The sequence below is a fragment of the Musca vetustissima genome, unplaced genomic scaffold (genome assembly GCF_032173495.1).
Source record: "Musca vetustissima isolate MV318-11 ecotype Yass unplaced genomic scaffold, APGP_CSIRO_Mvet_v1 utg215114, whole genome shotgun sequence".
In the NCBI taxonomy this organism is placed as follows: domain Eukaryota; kingdom Metazoa; phylum Arthropoda; class Insecta; order Diptera; family Muscidae; genus Musca; species Musca vetustissima.
Window position 1 is genome coordinate 1,280 of NW_026881991.1, and position 14,426 is coordinate 15,705.

At 34.9% G+C, this 14,426-nt stretch overlaps 2 protein-coding genes and 3 non-coding genes across 5 annotated transcripts; 3 read left to right on the plus strand and 2 right to left on the minus strand.

Annotated features, from left to right (window-relative positions):
• Positions 1–232: 232 nt before the first annotated feature.
• Positions 233–1,000, minus strand: LOC133328085 (uridine phosphorylase 2-like; the record flags this gene model as incomplete). Its single annotated transcript, XM_061536632.1, has 4 exons — positions 990–1,000; positions 788–911; positions 506–640; positions 233–442 (listed from the first exon to the last, which is right to left on the minus strand). Coding segments are annotated over exons 1-4 (480 nt in total), but the record flags the coding sequence as incomplete, so codon positions are not given.
• A 4,151-nt stretch (positions 1,001–5,151) lies between these two features.
• On the minus strand, positions 5,152–7,968 carry LOC133328087 (sperm-associated antigen 1). The gene is made up of 5 exons (XM_061536634.1): positions 7,699–7,968; positions 7,220–7,632; positions 5,923–6,050; positions 5,731–5,858; positions 5,152–5,661 (listed from the first exon to the last, which is right to left on the minus strand). Exons 1-5 carry the CDS (start codon positions 7,966–7,968, stop codon positions 5,152–5,154), a joined length of 1,449 nt encoding a protein of 482 aa, XP_061392618.1.
• A 1,907-nt stretch (positions 7,969–9,875) lies between these two features.
• Trnaq-uug (transfer RNA glutamine (anticodon UUG)) lies at positions 9,876–9,947 on the plus strand. The gene has a single exon. It is a non-coding gene; the product is annotated as a tRNA-Gln (tRNA).
• A 2,566-nt stretch (positions 9,948–12,513) lies between these two features.
• On the plus strand, positions 12,514–12,585 carry Trnaq-uug (transfer RNA glutamine (anticodon UUG)). Its single transcript has one exon. It is a non-coding gene; the product is annotated as a tRNA-Gln (tRNA).
• Positions 12,586–12,913: 328 nt separating this feature from the next.
• Trnaq-uug (transfer RNA glutamine (anticodon UUG)) lies at positions 12,914–12,985 on the plus strand. The gene has a single exon. It is a non-coding gene; the product is annotated as a tRNA-Gln (tRNA).
• Positions 12,986–14,426: the final 1,441 nt, after the last annotated feature.

A 14,426-nucleotide genomic window follows, 5' to 3' on the forward strand; every position in this document is an offset into this window, starting at 1 on the left:
GCCTATACAAGGTGTGGATTTTTTAAAGGAATAGTTTTTCAGGGCCTATACAAGGCGGGGATTTTTTAAAGGAATATTTTTTTCAGGGCCTATACAAGGCGTGAAGTTTTTATATAAAATTTTTTAGGGTTTTTTTAACGATTTTTTTAAAAAAGTACTTGTTTGTATAAGGCCTCGGGAATGGCCTCTTGGTTTTTTTTCAAAAGAGGACTTCTTTGTCTTTCAAACTTACAATTTCATGTTCATTCCTTAAATAGCCATTATATGCCTCCTTGGACACAACAACAGTACCAGGATTAACACCCACACCACCACTGGTGCCCAGGCGAATAAATACCGGATCTTTGCACTGGGCATAATGTACCAATTTCAGCAATTCATGTAAAAGGACACTCATGGTGCTCATACCCACACCATGGGAACAGCAGAGGACGGGTCCAACCTACATAACACAAAAAATTATTTTTTTATTTTAAAATTGTAATCGGTTATTTAAAGGTCTTACCTTATACATGGCATAACGATTTCCAGCTTCACTAATATCCACCAACTCACCTACTTTATCATCAAGTCCAAGTATGTGGCGTAAATATTTGGCCAGGGCCAGCATACGATTTTTGGTACCACCCAGACAAACAAACTGAAGGAAATATAAAAATATATTAAAAAATATATATTGTAAGAATTTTACAAAACATTTTTAAACAGTTTATAGGGTCCCAAAATGTTACTACCATGTTTTTATTGGACCCTATTTTAATCCATTTTTTAAACCTTATCTTCTCACCTTTACATCACCATATTGCTGTATTATTTCTGTTGGATTCTGTGTATCCGCCACATTTATATTGATGTGATATAAAAAATCCGAAGTCATGGTATTTAAATGGGGATTGTTTACATTCGGATTGCTGAAAGAATTGCAACAGATTAATCGCAGAGGGTTAGTAATCTTTGTGGTGCAGTTCAAATAAGCAGAATTTTACTACCTTTTCGTCATTTTGTTGATGTTGTCGGTGTTCTTATTTTAATTGTTGCTTTAAAAAATGTCTGGAAGTGTGAAAAAAATTATATTTTTTTAATGGCACATATAAACAAAATCGAATTTTTAAACAAAAGATGGTAAAGGAACTTCAATGGAAGTAGTCAAGGTCACCTTCAAAAAAATACACACTTTACAACATATTCTTCAAGGACTATAAATAGGCGTCGATTTAAAAAAAATTGTTTTTCAAGAACTATTAATAGGAGTGGATTCTTTCAAAAATTAATTAATGACTATTTTTAATCTATTTTATATAGGGGCTATCCCCAGGCGTGGATTTTTATACCCTTATGTCTTTGTGCATATGTTTGTAACAGGCAAAAGGAAACGAAATACACCCACGGTTCCTTTTGAGAATATGCATAGAATCACTTTCTGAATCGATTTATGCATGTCCGTCCGTCTGTTCGCCCGCTCCGTTTGTTGATGTTAAATTGTAAACAAATCATTTATCATCCGATTTGGATGAAATTTGGCACAGCCCATTTATTTGGCTCAAGAACAAACCATATTGAAATTGGGAAAAATCGGTTCAGATTTAGATATAGCTCCCATATATATTTTCTTCCGATTTTAGGTAAATGGTCCACCAAAGTCCCTATATATCTTTCGATGTCCACGAAATTTGGCACAGCGTATTGAATTAAGTCTGGAATGATGTGTGCTAAGTTTCGTGAAAATCGGTATAGATTTAGATATAGCTCCCATATGTAATTTCGTCCGATTTAAGGTAAATTTTGCACCAAAGCCCTTATATATCTTTCGATTTGCACGAAATTTGGCATAGCGTACTGAATCAAGTCTAGAAAGATGTGTGTTAAATTTCGTGAAAATCGGTTCAGATTTAGATATAGCTCCCATATGTAATTTCGTCCGATTTAAGGTAATTGGTGCACCAAAGTCCCTAAATAGCTTTCGATTTGCACGAAATTTGGCACAGCGTAATGAATTAGGTCTGGAGTGATGTGTGTTAAGTTTCGTGAAAATCGGTTCAGATTTAGATATAGCTCCCATATATAATTTCGTCCGATTTTAGGTAAATGGTGCACCAAAGTCCCTATATATCTTACGATTTGCACAAAATATAGGACAGCGTATTGAACTAAGTCTGGAATGATGTGTGTTAAGTTTCGTGAAAATCGGTCTAGGTTTAGATATAACTCCCATAAATAGTTTCGTCCGATCTTATGTAAATGGTGTACCAAAGTCGCTATATATCTTTCGATTTTCACAAAATTTGGCATGGCATAATGAATTGAACCAAAGTGGTAGTCATCCCCAGGCGTGGATTTTTTAAATCTATTTTATAAAGGGGCTATCCCCAGGCGTGGATTTTTTAAATCTATTTTATAAAGGGGCTATCCCCAGGCGTGGATTTTTTAAATCTATTTTATAAAGGGGCTATCCCCAGGCGTGGATTTTTTAAATCTATTTTATAAAGGGGCTATCCCCAGGCGTGGATTTTTTAAATCTATTTTATAAAGGGGCTATCCCCAGGCGTGGATTTTTTAAATCTATTTTATAAAGGGGCTATCCCCAGGCGTGGATTTTTTAAATCTATTTTATAAAGGGGCTATCCCCAGGCGTGGATTTTTTAAATCTATTTTATAAAGGGGCTATCCCCAGGCGTGGATTTTTTAAATCTATTTTATAAAGGGGCTATCCCCAGGCGTGGATTTTTTAAATCTATTTTATAAAGGGGCTATCCCCAGGCGTGGATTTTTTAAATCTATTTTATAAAGGGGCTATCCCCAGGCGTGGATTTTTTAAATCTATTTTATAAAGGGGCTATCCCCAGGCGTGGATTTTTTAAATCTATTTTATAAAGGGGCTATCCCCAGGCGTGGATTTTTTTAAATCTATTTTATAAAGGGGCTATCCACGCCTTATTTGAGGTCTTCTCAAAAAGTCTTCTTTAAAAAATCCACGCCTTATTTGAGGTCTTCTCAAAAATATACTTTAAAAAATCCACGCCTTATTTGAGGTCTTCTCAAAAAGTCTTCTTTAAAAAATCCACGCCTTATTTGAGGTCTTCTCAAAAAGTCTTCTTTAAAAAATCCACGCCTTATTTGAGGTCTTCTCAAAAATATTCTTTAAAAAATCCACGCCTTATATCTTTTCATTTGCACGAAATTTGGCATAGCGTACTGAATCAAGTCTAGAAAGATGTGTGTTAAATTTCGTGAAAATCGGTTCAGATTTAGATATAGCTCCCATATGTAATTTCGTCCGATTTAAGGTAAATAAGGCGTCTTCTCAAAAAGTCTTCTTTAAAAAATCCACGCCTTGCTTGAGGTCTTCTCAAAAATATTCTTTAAAAAATCCACGCCTTGGTTGAGGTCTTCTCAAAAATATTCTTTAAAAAATCCACGCCTTGGTTGAGGTCTTCTCAAAAATATTCTTTAAAAAATCCACGCCTTGGTTGAGGTCTTCTCAAAAATATTCTTTAAAAAATCCACGCCTTAGATAGGCCCTGAAAAAATATTCTTTAAAAAATCCACTCCTTATTTGAGGTATTCTCAAATATTCTTTAAAAAATTCACGCCTCTGTTTGGCCTTGAAGATATTTTTTTAATCCATTTCATGAATTTCCACATAACTTGATTATATTTTAATATTTTGTTATTTCAAACACACACGTTTTCAAATGTTCAACATAATTTATTATTTCCACTGTCACATAACTTCACACTTATTTCAGAATGCATCTCCTCCACATCTGATATAGATTTTTTTAATTTTATGTTCTCTATTGGTGATTTTATGTTTTCTTATTTATTCAGATTGAAATAGATGATAAATGTTGTTGCTGTGGTTGTTGTTGTTAATGTTTTCATTATTATTATTAATGGCTTGTTGTTGTTAGTGGGTTTCTTTATGTTCACACTTGTAGCACGATCTCACACATTTCTTACATTTTTCTAAAAATGAAATTTAATTCAAAATTCAACGGGTTGTCGTCGATCGGTAGGTCGGTCTGTCACACACCGTCATTCGGAAAAGGCTAGTCAAGTACTAAATTGTTGTGGTTGATTTGTTTATGTTTTATAGGTAGTCTGTAGGAGGCGATCGACTGGAGGCCCCACAACGCGTGTCAAAAGTGTCTGTCTGTCGGTGTGTTTTGGGGCTTCTGTGGAGAATTCTTTGTTTACATTTCTCGAATAGAGAACCAACAAAGAGTGGAAACGCGCACACACACACATACAACTTTGTGTTCTATGATCAGAGATGGGGAAACTGATTTGAGAGGTGGCATTATGAAAATATGAGTAATACATTGAAGGCGTAATAATTTGTATATATTGAATGAAAAAGAGGGGAATTCCCTTAAAGAATACTTTTTCAGGGTCTATCCTAGGTGTGGATTTTTTAAATAATACTTTTTCAAGGCCTATACTAGGCGTGGATTTTTTAAAGAATACTTTTTCAGTGCCTATCCTAGGCGTGGATTTTTTAAAGAATACTTTTTCAGGGCCTATACTAGGCGTGGATTTTTTAAAGAATACTTTTTCAGGGCCTATACTAGGCGTGGATTTTTTAAAGAATACTTTTTCAGGGCCTATACTAGGCGTGGATTTTTTAAAGAATACTTTTTCAGGGCCTATACTAGGCGTGGATTTTTTAAAGAATACTTTTTCAGGGCCTATACTAGGCGTGGATTTTTTAAAGAATACTTTTTCAGGGCCTATACTAGGCGTGGATTTTTTAAAGAATACTTTTTCAGGGCCTATACTAGGCGTGGATTTTTTAAAGAATACTTTTTCAGGGCCTATACTAGGCGTGGATTTTTTAAAGAATACTTTTTCAGGGCCTATACTAGGCGTGGATTTTTTAAAGAATACTTTTTCAGGGCCTATAAGAATACTTTTTCAGGGCCTATACAAGGCGTGGATTTTTTAAAGAATACTTTTTCAGGGCCTATTCTAGTCGTCGATTTTTTAAATAATACTTTTTCAGGGCCTATACAAGGCGTGGATTTTTTAAAGAATACTTTTTCAGGGCCTATTCTAGGCGTGGATTTTTGAATAATATTTTTAACTATTTAGACGTTAATTTCACATCTCAGTATTTATTCCTTTCTTTATCACACACACATACATATAATCTTACTTAATCTCCTCTATTAAAATTTTACCCTTTCCAGAGGGCCTTACATTTCCAGGTATTGTTAAACTTCTACAGAGCATATCCTCCTCAACCACCTTAGTATTCTTCTTAGTTTCAATTGCCGGTTTCTGATCTCCTGCAGCGGCACCCTTGCTGGAAGGTTTTGTTTGCAATTTTCCCAAATTTTCAGCAGCTTTTAATATTTTATTTTTAATTAAACGATTGGGTTTAACTAAATCAGCCAAGTCATAATCTTTGATTTTGGTTTCTCCTTTCGGTGGACTTTTGGGAATCGTCACTGTTTTCTTGATTTCTATTCCGGATTTCACAGAGGTTGAATTAGTTTTCGACTCGGTCTTTTTCGAAGATGAACCTTCATCAATTATTTGCATTCTTCGAGCATTGGGTGGTGGCAAATCTTCAAATATTTTACGCAATTCCGTTATGGCCTTAAGAGCTACCGAATTTTCCGGATCAACTTCCAGGACATTGATATAGAGTTGATAGGACTAAACGGGGGGTAGGGGGTTAAATTAAATTTAAATTATTTGTAATTGTGGTTCGGTGTGTGACATTACCTCCCTTCTTCGGCCATAGGCATAACTTGCCTCGGCCAAACGTAGCCGGGCTTTTAGATTTTTCGGATCCAATGCCAGACAGGACTCACAATCTTTGATGGCCTCACTGAACTTTTGTTGTTTAATATCTAAACCAAAGAGGCAATTACTTTACTTTGAAAATTGTTTCAGATTTCTAAAACTTTTACTTACATGTTACGGCTCGATTATTATAGGGACCAACGGCCTTTTCAGGATATATTTGTATTGCCTTGGTATATTCGGCCAATGCAAAATCATAATCCTTGGAGCGAAAATATTCATTGCCACGTAAACGGAATCTGAAATGAGGCGTGGATGTTTTAAAAAAATATTTTAGGTCCTAATAAGGAGAGATTTTTTAAAGAATATTGCTTTAGGACCTTATACAAGGCGTGGATTTTTTAATAATATTTGTTAAAGGCATTGATAAGGGGATTTTTGCGTGGATTTTTTAAAGAATATTTTATGAAGGACTTTACAAGGCGTGGATTAGTTAAAGAATATTTTTCAGTGCCTATCCTAGGCGTGTATTTTTCAAAGTATTATTTTCAGGTCCTACCCTAGGCGTGTATTTTTCAAAGTATTATTTGCAGGTCCTATCCTAGGCGTGGAATTTGTAAATGATATTTTTCAGGTCCTATCCTAGGCGAGGAATTAGTAAAGGATATTTATCAGAGCCTATCCTAGGCGTGGAATTTGTAAATTATATTTTTCAGGTCTTATCCTAGGCATGGATATTTCATAGGATATTTTTCAGGGAGTATCCTAGGCGTGGATTTTTGAAAGGATATTTTTCAGATCTTATCCTTGGCGTGGATTTTTCAAATGATATTTTTCAGGTCCTATCCTAGGCGTGGATTTTTCAAAGGATATTTTTCAGGGCCTATCCTAGGCGTGGATTTTTTCAAACGATATTTTTCAGGGCCTATCCTAGGCGTGGATTTTTTCAAAGGATATTTTTCAGTGCCTATCATAGGCGTGGAATTTGTAAAGGATATTTTTCAGTGCCTATCCTAGGCGTGGAATTTGTAAAGGATATTTTTCAGTGCCTATCATAGGCGAGGAATTTGTAAAGGATATTTTTCAGGTCTTTGGATTTTTGAAAGGATATTTTTCACGGCGTATCCTAGTCGTGGATTTTTTAAAGGATATTTTTCGGGGCCTATCCTAGGCGAGGATTTTTTTCAGGGCCTATCCTAGGCGTGGATTTGTTAAAGAATACTTTTTCAGGGCCTATCCTAGGCTTGGATTTTTAAAGAATAATTTTTTCAGGGTCTATCCTAGGCGTGGATTTTTTCAAAGCATATTTTCAGGTCCTATCCTAGGCGTGGATTTTTTCAAAGCATATTTTCAGGTCCTATCCTAGGCGTGGATTTTTTCAAAGGATATCTTTCAAGTTCTATACCAAGCCTGAATTTTTTAAAGAATACGTTTTCAAGGCTCCCATAAGGGATGAAGCTCTACTTACTCTTCGGATAATTTTTCTTTTTCAATATCGCTGAGTTTCGGTCCATCATCCTTTTCCTTCTCACTGTCTTCGAAAATTTCTTCAATTGTTGGCGAAGTGGTTTTAATTTTCTGTAAATTTAAACGATTTTTTCTTTCAATTTCCTCTTGGGCCCGTTCTTCGGCCAAGTCCTGGCGTAGAATTTCTTCTTCAGGATCATATTTGTCCCATTTGCTATAATCGGTGGATTTGATACGCTCTACCTTTTGTTGCGAATTTGTTTCTTTTTTGGAATTTCCCGAAGATTGATTTTCTAACTTCTTTAAGGAAATTTGAGCTTGTTTGCGTACCGGTGGCAATTGAGGTTCCCCACTCGCCTCCTTACTCAATTGTTGTAGGGTCTTATCTTTTGTTTTTATATCCTTATTCCAATCCTAAAATAGAGGATAATTTTTTAATATTATTTATTAGGGTGACAATTAAGAAAATAATCTCCTCACATAAATCGGTTTCCATTCCTGCTCGGGTAGGGCCTCACGTCCACGTATTTGTTCCTCCACCCGAAAGAGACGACTCTGTGGCTTAAGCTCACGTAATTTTTCTTCGGCACATTTGGTCAGATCGGGATAATAACCTTCCTCACCGGATCGTAGGATGTGCACGATTTTCTCAATTTCCCGACCATCATTACACTCGGCTATATATTTGAAATCCAAATGATGCACCGGTATCGCATAACGTTCCAGTAATGTTTTCTTGGGTTGGGACATTTTTGATGGTTGGGATTTCGAATAAGAAAAAAAATGAATTGTTTTTTATTGAAAAATAATTCGATTCAATTCGAAATGTCAGTTGTTATGATAAACAATTCAAAATCGAAGTTATATTGTCATGGTTACCACAGTGGGGGTTTTGTCCTGCTGCGGTTGTCATGGGCAAACTGACAGACTGCCTGGCAGATACACTCAAAAAAAAAAAAAAAAAAGAAAAACAACAACAGAGCTACCCATGGTGAATAATTAATATTTGTTTAAGACCCCTGTAAGGCGTGGATTTTATAAAGAAATTTGTTTCTAGGGCCTAACAAGGTGTGGGTTTTATAAAGAATATTTTTTCAAGGCCCTAACAAGGCGTGCGTTTTAAAAAGAATATTTTTTCAAGGCCCTAACAAGGCGTGGGTTTTATAAAGAATATTTTTTCAAGGCCCTAACAAGGCGTGGGCTTATAAAGAATACTTTTTCAAGGCCCTAACAAGGCGTGGGTTTTATAAAGAATATTTTTTCAAGGCCCTAACAAGGCGTGGGTTTTATAAAGAATACTTTTTCAAGGCCCTAACAAGGCGTGGGTTTTAAAAAGAATATTTTTTCAAGGCCCTAAGAAGGCGTGGGCTTAAAAAGAATATTTTTTCAAGGCCCTAACAAGGCGTGGATTTTATAAAGAATATTTATTCAAGGCCCTAACAAGGCGAGGGTTTTAAAAACAATATTTTTTCAAGGCCCTAACAAGGCGTGGATTTTATAAAGAATATTTATTCAAGGCCCTAACAAGGCGTGGGTTTTAAAAAGAATATTTTTTCAAGGCCCTAACAAGGCGTGGGTTTTAAAAAGAATATTTTTTCAAGGCCCTAACAAGGCGTGGGTTTTAAAAAGAATATTTTTTCAAGGCCCTAACAAGGCGTGGGTTTTAAAAAATATTTTTTCAAGCCCTAACAAGGCGTGGGTTTTATAAAGAATATTTTTTCAAGGCCCTAACAAGGCGTGGGTTTTAAAAAATATTTTTTCAAGGCCCTAACAAGGCGTGGGTTTTATAAAGAATATTTTTTCTAGGGCCTAACAAGGCGTGGGTTTTATAAAGAATATTTTTTCAAGGCCCTAACAAGGCGTGCGTTTTAAAAAGAATATTTTTTCAAGGCCCTAACAAGGCGTGGGTTTTAAAAAGAATATTTTTTCAAGGCCCTAACAAGGCGTGGATTTTAAAAAGAATATTTTTTCAAGGCCCTAACAAGGCGTGGGTTTTAAAAAGAATATTTTTTCAAGGCCCTAACAAGGCGTGGGCTTAAAAAGAATATTTTTTAAGGCCCTAAGAAGGCGTGGGTTTTATAAAGAATATTTTTTCAATGCCCTAACAAGGCGTGGGTTTTAAAAAGAATATTTTTTCAAGGCCCTAACAAGACGTGGATTTTATAAAGAATATTTTTTCAAGGCCCTAACAAGGCGTGGATTTTATAAAGAATATTTTTTCAAGGCCCTAACAAGGCGTGGGTTTTAAAAAGAATTTTTTTTCAAGGCCCTAACAAGGCGTGGGTTTTAAAAAGAATATTTTTTCAAGGCCCATCCAAGGCCCTATTTCAAAATGTGGCCCGGTAATTCGTAGTATCTGCAACAAATCTCTTAGTTCGAGCCCCTTTGCCTATAAAAGCAATCTAAAATAGTACAACTGATGTGATTAGCCTCCACGTGTGTGGTAGTTTCTTATCTTTGGTATTTGCCGATTGGTCATTCATTGTCTTCTATCTATCCGCAGATAAAGAAAGAGATACTAATGTTTGCGCTATAAATAAATATATATATAAAAATATGTTTGTTTCGCGATCGGCACAAAGGGTGTTCATTTGTATTGTTGTTGTTCTGTTTTTCTCACGGTGTATGTTTTATTTTTGCCATGGTGAATTTCAAGCGGTTCTATGGTGTAATGGTTAGCACTCTGGACTTTGAATCCAGCGATCCGAGTTCAAATCTCGGTAGAACCTAGAAGATATGATTTTTTATGGTTATTTATTAAAATAATAACAAAATAAAGGAGTGAAAAAATGTTAAGTTCGGCCGGGTCGAACATTGAATACACTCCACCATAGGAATACTTACAGATACTTGATATAGGGAACATACCGAAAAGTGAACATGTACCGATAATTCTACGAAGCGGTTTATGTAAACCATTGTGTACACCAAATACAAATTTCAGCGATTTTTTATGAAAACCCCAACGCTTTGACTGATACTTATAACGCATGGTAGAGAATATACAATCCTAAAACTACGGAAATTTTGATTACAAAGTTAGATTACATAGTGTAGGAATTAGCGAATATTTGGGCTTATAATTATATGAGGGCTATGCCTAATTAATGACCGACATATGTCAATTTCGAACCCAATATTTGTGTCTCAATTCGTTCCTTTAGGAGGTATTATTATATGGAGGAGACGTCTAAATGCTGACCAATATATATTTCATTATCGTCAGGTTCGAGTTTTTATCACGATTTCCTTAGAAAGCGGAATGATTACATCCGATGACTAAATAGTCTTAGAATTCCATAATTTGTAGGGTAAAACTGGCTATTGCGAGTAAGGACTATCCCCTATACTATGGTAGAATACGCCTATATGGGGACAACCCCTACATACAGAACTAATCTGCTAACTATTTTAATTAAGAATGCGGTTATATGGGAACTACCCCTAAAAGGAGGCGAATATTAATTATTTTTTGGTAGAAAGATTTGTTACCATATGCGACTACAAAATACCAAATTACAACGAATTCGTTTGAAAAATGCGCTCAAGAACCCCAAAATACCGAAAATTGAGGATGTCTTATATGGGGGCTACCTGAAAATATTGGCCTATATTTATAATTTTTAGTGAAGAAATTTGGTACCCAATAAGAATCCATTGTATTAAATTTCAGCGAATTCGGTTGAGAAACGCGCTCAAGAACCGCAAAATATCGAAAATTGGGCGGTACCCTTATATGGGGGCTATGCCTAAATGTGGATTGCCCATATAACCCATCTTCGAACTTGACCTGTCTGCAGACAAAAGACGACTCTATGCAAAATTGTGGCGATCTATCTCATTTCATTCAGAAGATAGCTTTATTACAACACACGGACGGGCATTGCTAGATCGTCTTAGAATTTTACCCCGCTCAAGAATATACAGAAAATTAGGAGGTACCGTTATATGGGGGCTACCAGAAAAAGTGGACCTATATTTATAATTTTTTGTGGAGACATTTAGTACCCAATAGAAACCCAATGTACCAAATTTCAGCAAATTCGGTTAAAAAACGCGCTCAAGAACCCTAAAATACAGAAAATTTGGGGGTACCCTTATATGGGAACTATGCCTATTGATAAAGCCCATCTTCGAACTCGAACTGTCTGCAAACAAAAGACGACTCTAGGCGATCTATCTCATTTCATTCCGAAAATAGCGTTATTAAAACAATCGGACGGACAGACAGACATGGCTAGATCGTCTTAGAATTTTACCCTGATCAAGAATATATACTTTATAGGGTCGGAAAAGGATATTTCGATGACTTATGGTGGAGCGTATAAAAATGAAAAAAAAATCTCAAACTTTCATTTGTGCTAGACCTTGAAGAAATATTCTTTAAAAAATCCGCCCATCTATTTTTTAAAAAATCAAAGTCTCCGCTAGGCCTTGAAGAAATATACTTTAAAAAATCCACGCCTCCGCTAGGGCATGAAAAAATATTGTTTAAAAAAATCAACTCCTCCGCTAGTTCTCCGCTTGTCCTTGAAAAATCTATGCCTTGGTTGGACCTTGAAAAATATCCATTCAAAATCCATGCCTTGGTTGGACCTTGAAAAATATCCCTTCAAAATCCATGCCTTGGTTGGAACTTGAAAAATATCCATTCAAAATCCATGCCTTGGTTGGACCTTGAAAAATATCCATTAAAAATTCATGCCTTATTACGGCCTTAAAAATCCTCGCCGTTTGAAGCCTTGAAAATATTATTTAACAAATCTTCGTCTTATGAGGGCTTCGTATTCCTTAATAAAATCCATGCCCTATTGAATCTGTGAAAATTTGTCCGCTATAAAATTCAGGCCATATTAGGGTCTTGAAAATATATTTTCTTAAAATCAGAGCCTTATTAGGGTCTTGAAAAGAAGTTGTTTAAAAATCCCTGAAAAAATATTATTTTATATTTCCAAACCTATATTTTCCTCCTCAGAATTCTATATGTATATACTTCGATTCGACCGACCGACCGATCTGTTCTAAAATAATTGATTCCTATTACATACATTATGAAGACCATTTGTGGTTGTTTTAACAGCATCCGATTTATTGTACAACAATTGATTAACATTGTTGTTATTTTTTTCATAACATTTTTATAACAGCAACACTCAGCGAGTGTCTACACACACACACATCTCCATGTGTTTACTACCCACCACCACTTTCACCCCATTCACTGTAATGAACTTATTGTTTTTCTCTTATTTCACCACACATTGAAGTAGTTAGTTTAACCAGCGTCCGTTACATGGTTCTATGGTGTAATGGTTAGCACTCTGGACTTTGAATCCAGCGATCCGAGTTCAAATCTCGGTAGAACCTAGGTGGATGAGAACGTTCACCGAAGATATCAATATTTTTTCGGGGAAATAAAAAATAATAAAAATTTATACAATAATAAATTAAAAAATATTTAAATTTAAGATTTCATAAAAAATGTAAGGCATTGTATGAATAAATAATAAATTGATCAAAGCCAAAATAAAATATGTAATACAAAATTGTTGTTTTCGAACTATTTTGTTATATCATTATAATAAAATATATATTTTTTTCTTTTTTTAATAGTTTAAAAAATAAAAAAATATATTTTAAATCTACAAAAATATATAAAAAATCTTCAGTTAGAATTGTCAACTAGTAATCATGCGGTTCTATGGTGTAATGGTTAGCACTCTGGACTTTGAATCCAGCGATCCGAGTTCAAATCTCGGTAGAACCTGTAACACATAATTTTTGTGGCGGACTTCTAAATAAAATATGTATTTATTATAATGTTATGTTTAATAAGAAAAATCAAATGAAGCTAAGAATGATTCGATCGGAACTTTTATATGGTGTCATGCCTTGGTAAATTGCTTCCTGGAGAAAAGAAAATTCCAAACTATAGGCACTCAGGTTGAAATGGGGCTAGGATCTTAAACATACCGCAAATGAGGCATGATTTTGAATGGGGTCTAAGTAAAAACATGGACTTATATTACAAATATTCTACAAAGAAGTTTTTTACTCCCCAATGAAAGACCTATTCGGCTGAAAATGTGCCCAAACACCCCAAAATGTCGAAATTTTGAAAGGAACCGTTAGTTGAACAAATGTTGATAATTTTCATAGGTAGAATTTAACATGAAATGATGACCCAAAATTTTAAAATATAGCCCATTCGCTTGAATTTAGATTTGAGTGAACGGATAGAGATGGGAAACTTAAATTTGAAATGAAAATTACAGAATTAAGGTAGTATTGAAATTTCGTACTAATGGATACGAGAAGCACTAAATGGTACTAAATATGGCACAATTCGTTTTGTGTGTGAGCGGGAATCCTAAAATTTGAAATTACAATTAAGGTTTATAGTGTAGGATTGAGACATGGAGGTAGTTTTGAAAATTCGCACAATTTTGATTTGAGTGAAAGGATAGAGATGGGAAAACTTATATTTGAAAATAAAATTACTGTTAGAGTACATGGATTCAGACCGTGTTGGAAATTCAAACTTATAAGTACGAAAAGTACTAAATATGGTACAATTTGGTTCGATGTGAACGGATAAGGCTGGGATCCTGAAATTTATGATTAAAATTACTGTTGCAGTGTGGAATTAAGGAAGTTTTAGAGACTTACGTCTACAAAAAGTTAGTACTATATTTGGTACAAATTGGATGATGGCGAACGAATAGAACTGGAATCTTTAAATATAGACTTAAGGTTATTATTGGACGGGACGACTGAGATAGGTTTGCTAATTCGTACTTATGGGTACGAAAAGCACAAAATTTTGTACAGCAGTCATATTTGTATTTACAATGACAAAGTGAACGGTATTACTTATAGTTGTCTCTCTTTAAACAGGTGTCCTCATATGGGGACAGAGGGATATTGAATTATGGATCTTTAAGTATTTTGATTTCAAGCGGACATTTTAATTAACATTGAACCGATTATGGAACCATTACCGTTTTTTAAACATTACTTTAAATATTACATAAGCAGTCTTAGTGTATTTTTATAACAGCCATATTTTTCCTTAAGGACTACCATAGCAGTTATGTTGAATTTTCCCAAATATGTTTCCTTATATGAGTCCAAAAATGTTGCTCCGAATATCCGAACGGAGCTGAAAGCCCACAGTTTGCCAATTAGTTAAATTTGCTATCTACATA

Coding starts and splice junctions, on each gene's coding strand:
- LOC133328087 (XM_061536634.1), bottom strand. CDS start 7,968: ATGTCCCAACCCAAGAAAACATTACTGGAACGTTATGCGATACCGGTG. Junction 6,051..7,219: donor AAAGAAAAATTATCCGAAGA/GTAAGTAGAGCT, acceptor GCCTCATTTCAG/ATTCCGTTTACGTGGCAATG. Junction 5,662..5,730: donor CCTATGGCCGAAGAAGGGAG/GTAATGTCACAC, acceptor CCCCCCGTTTAG/TCCTATCAACTCTATATCAA.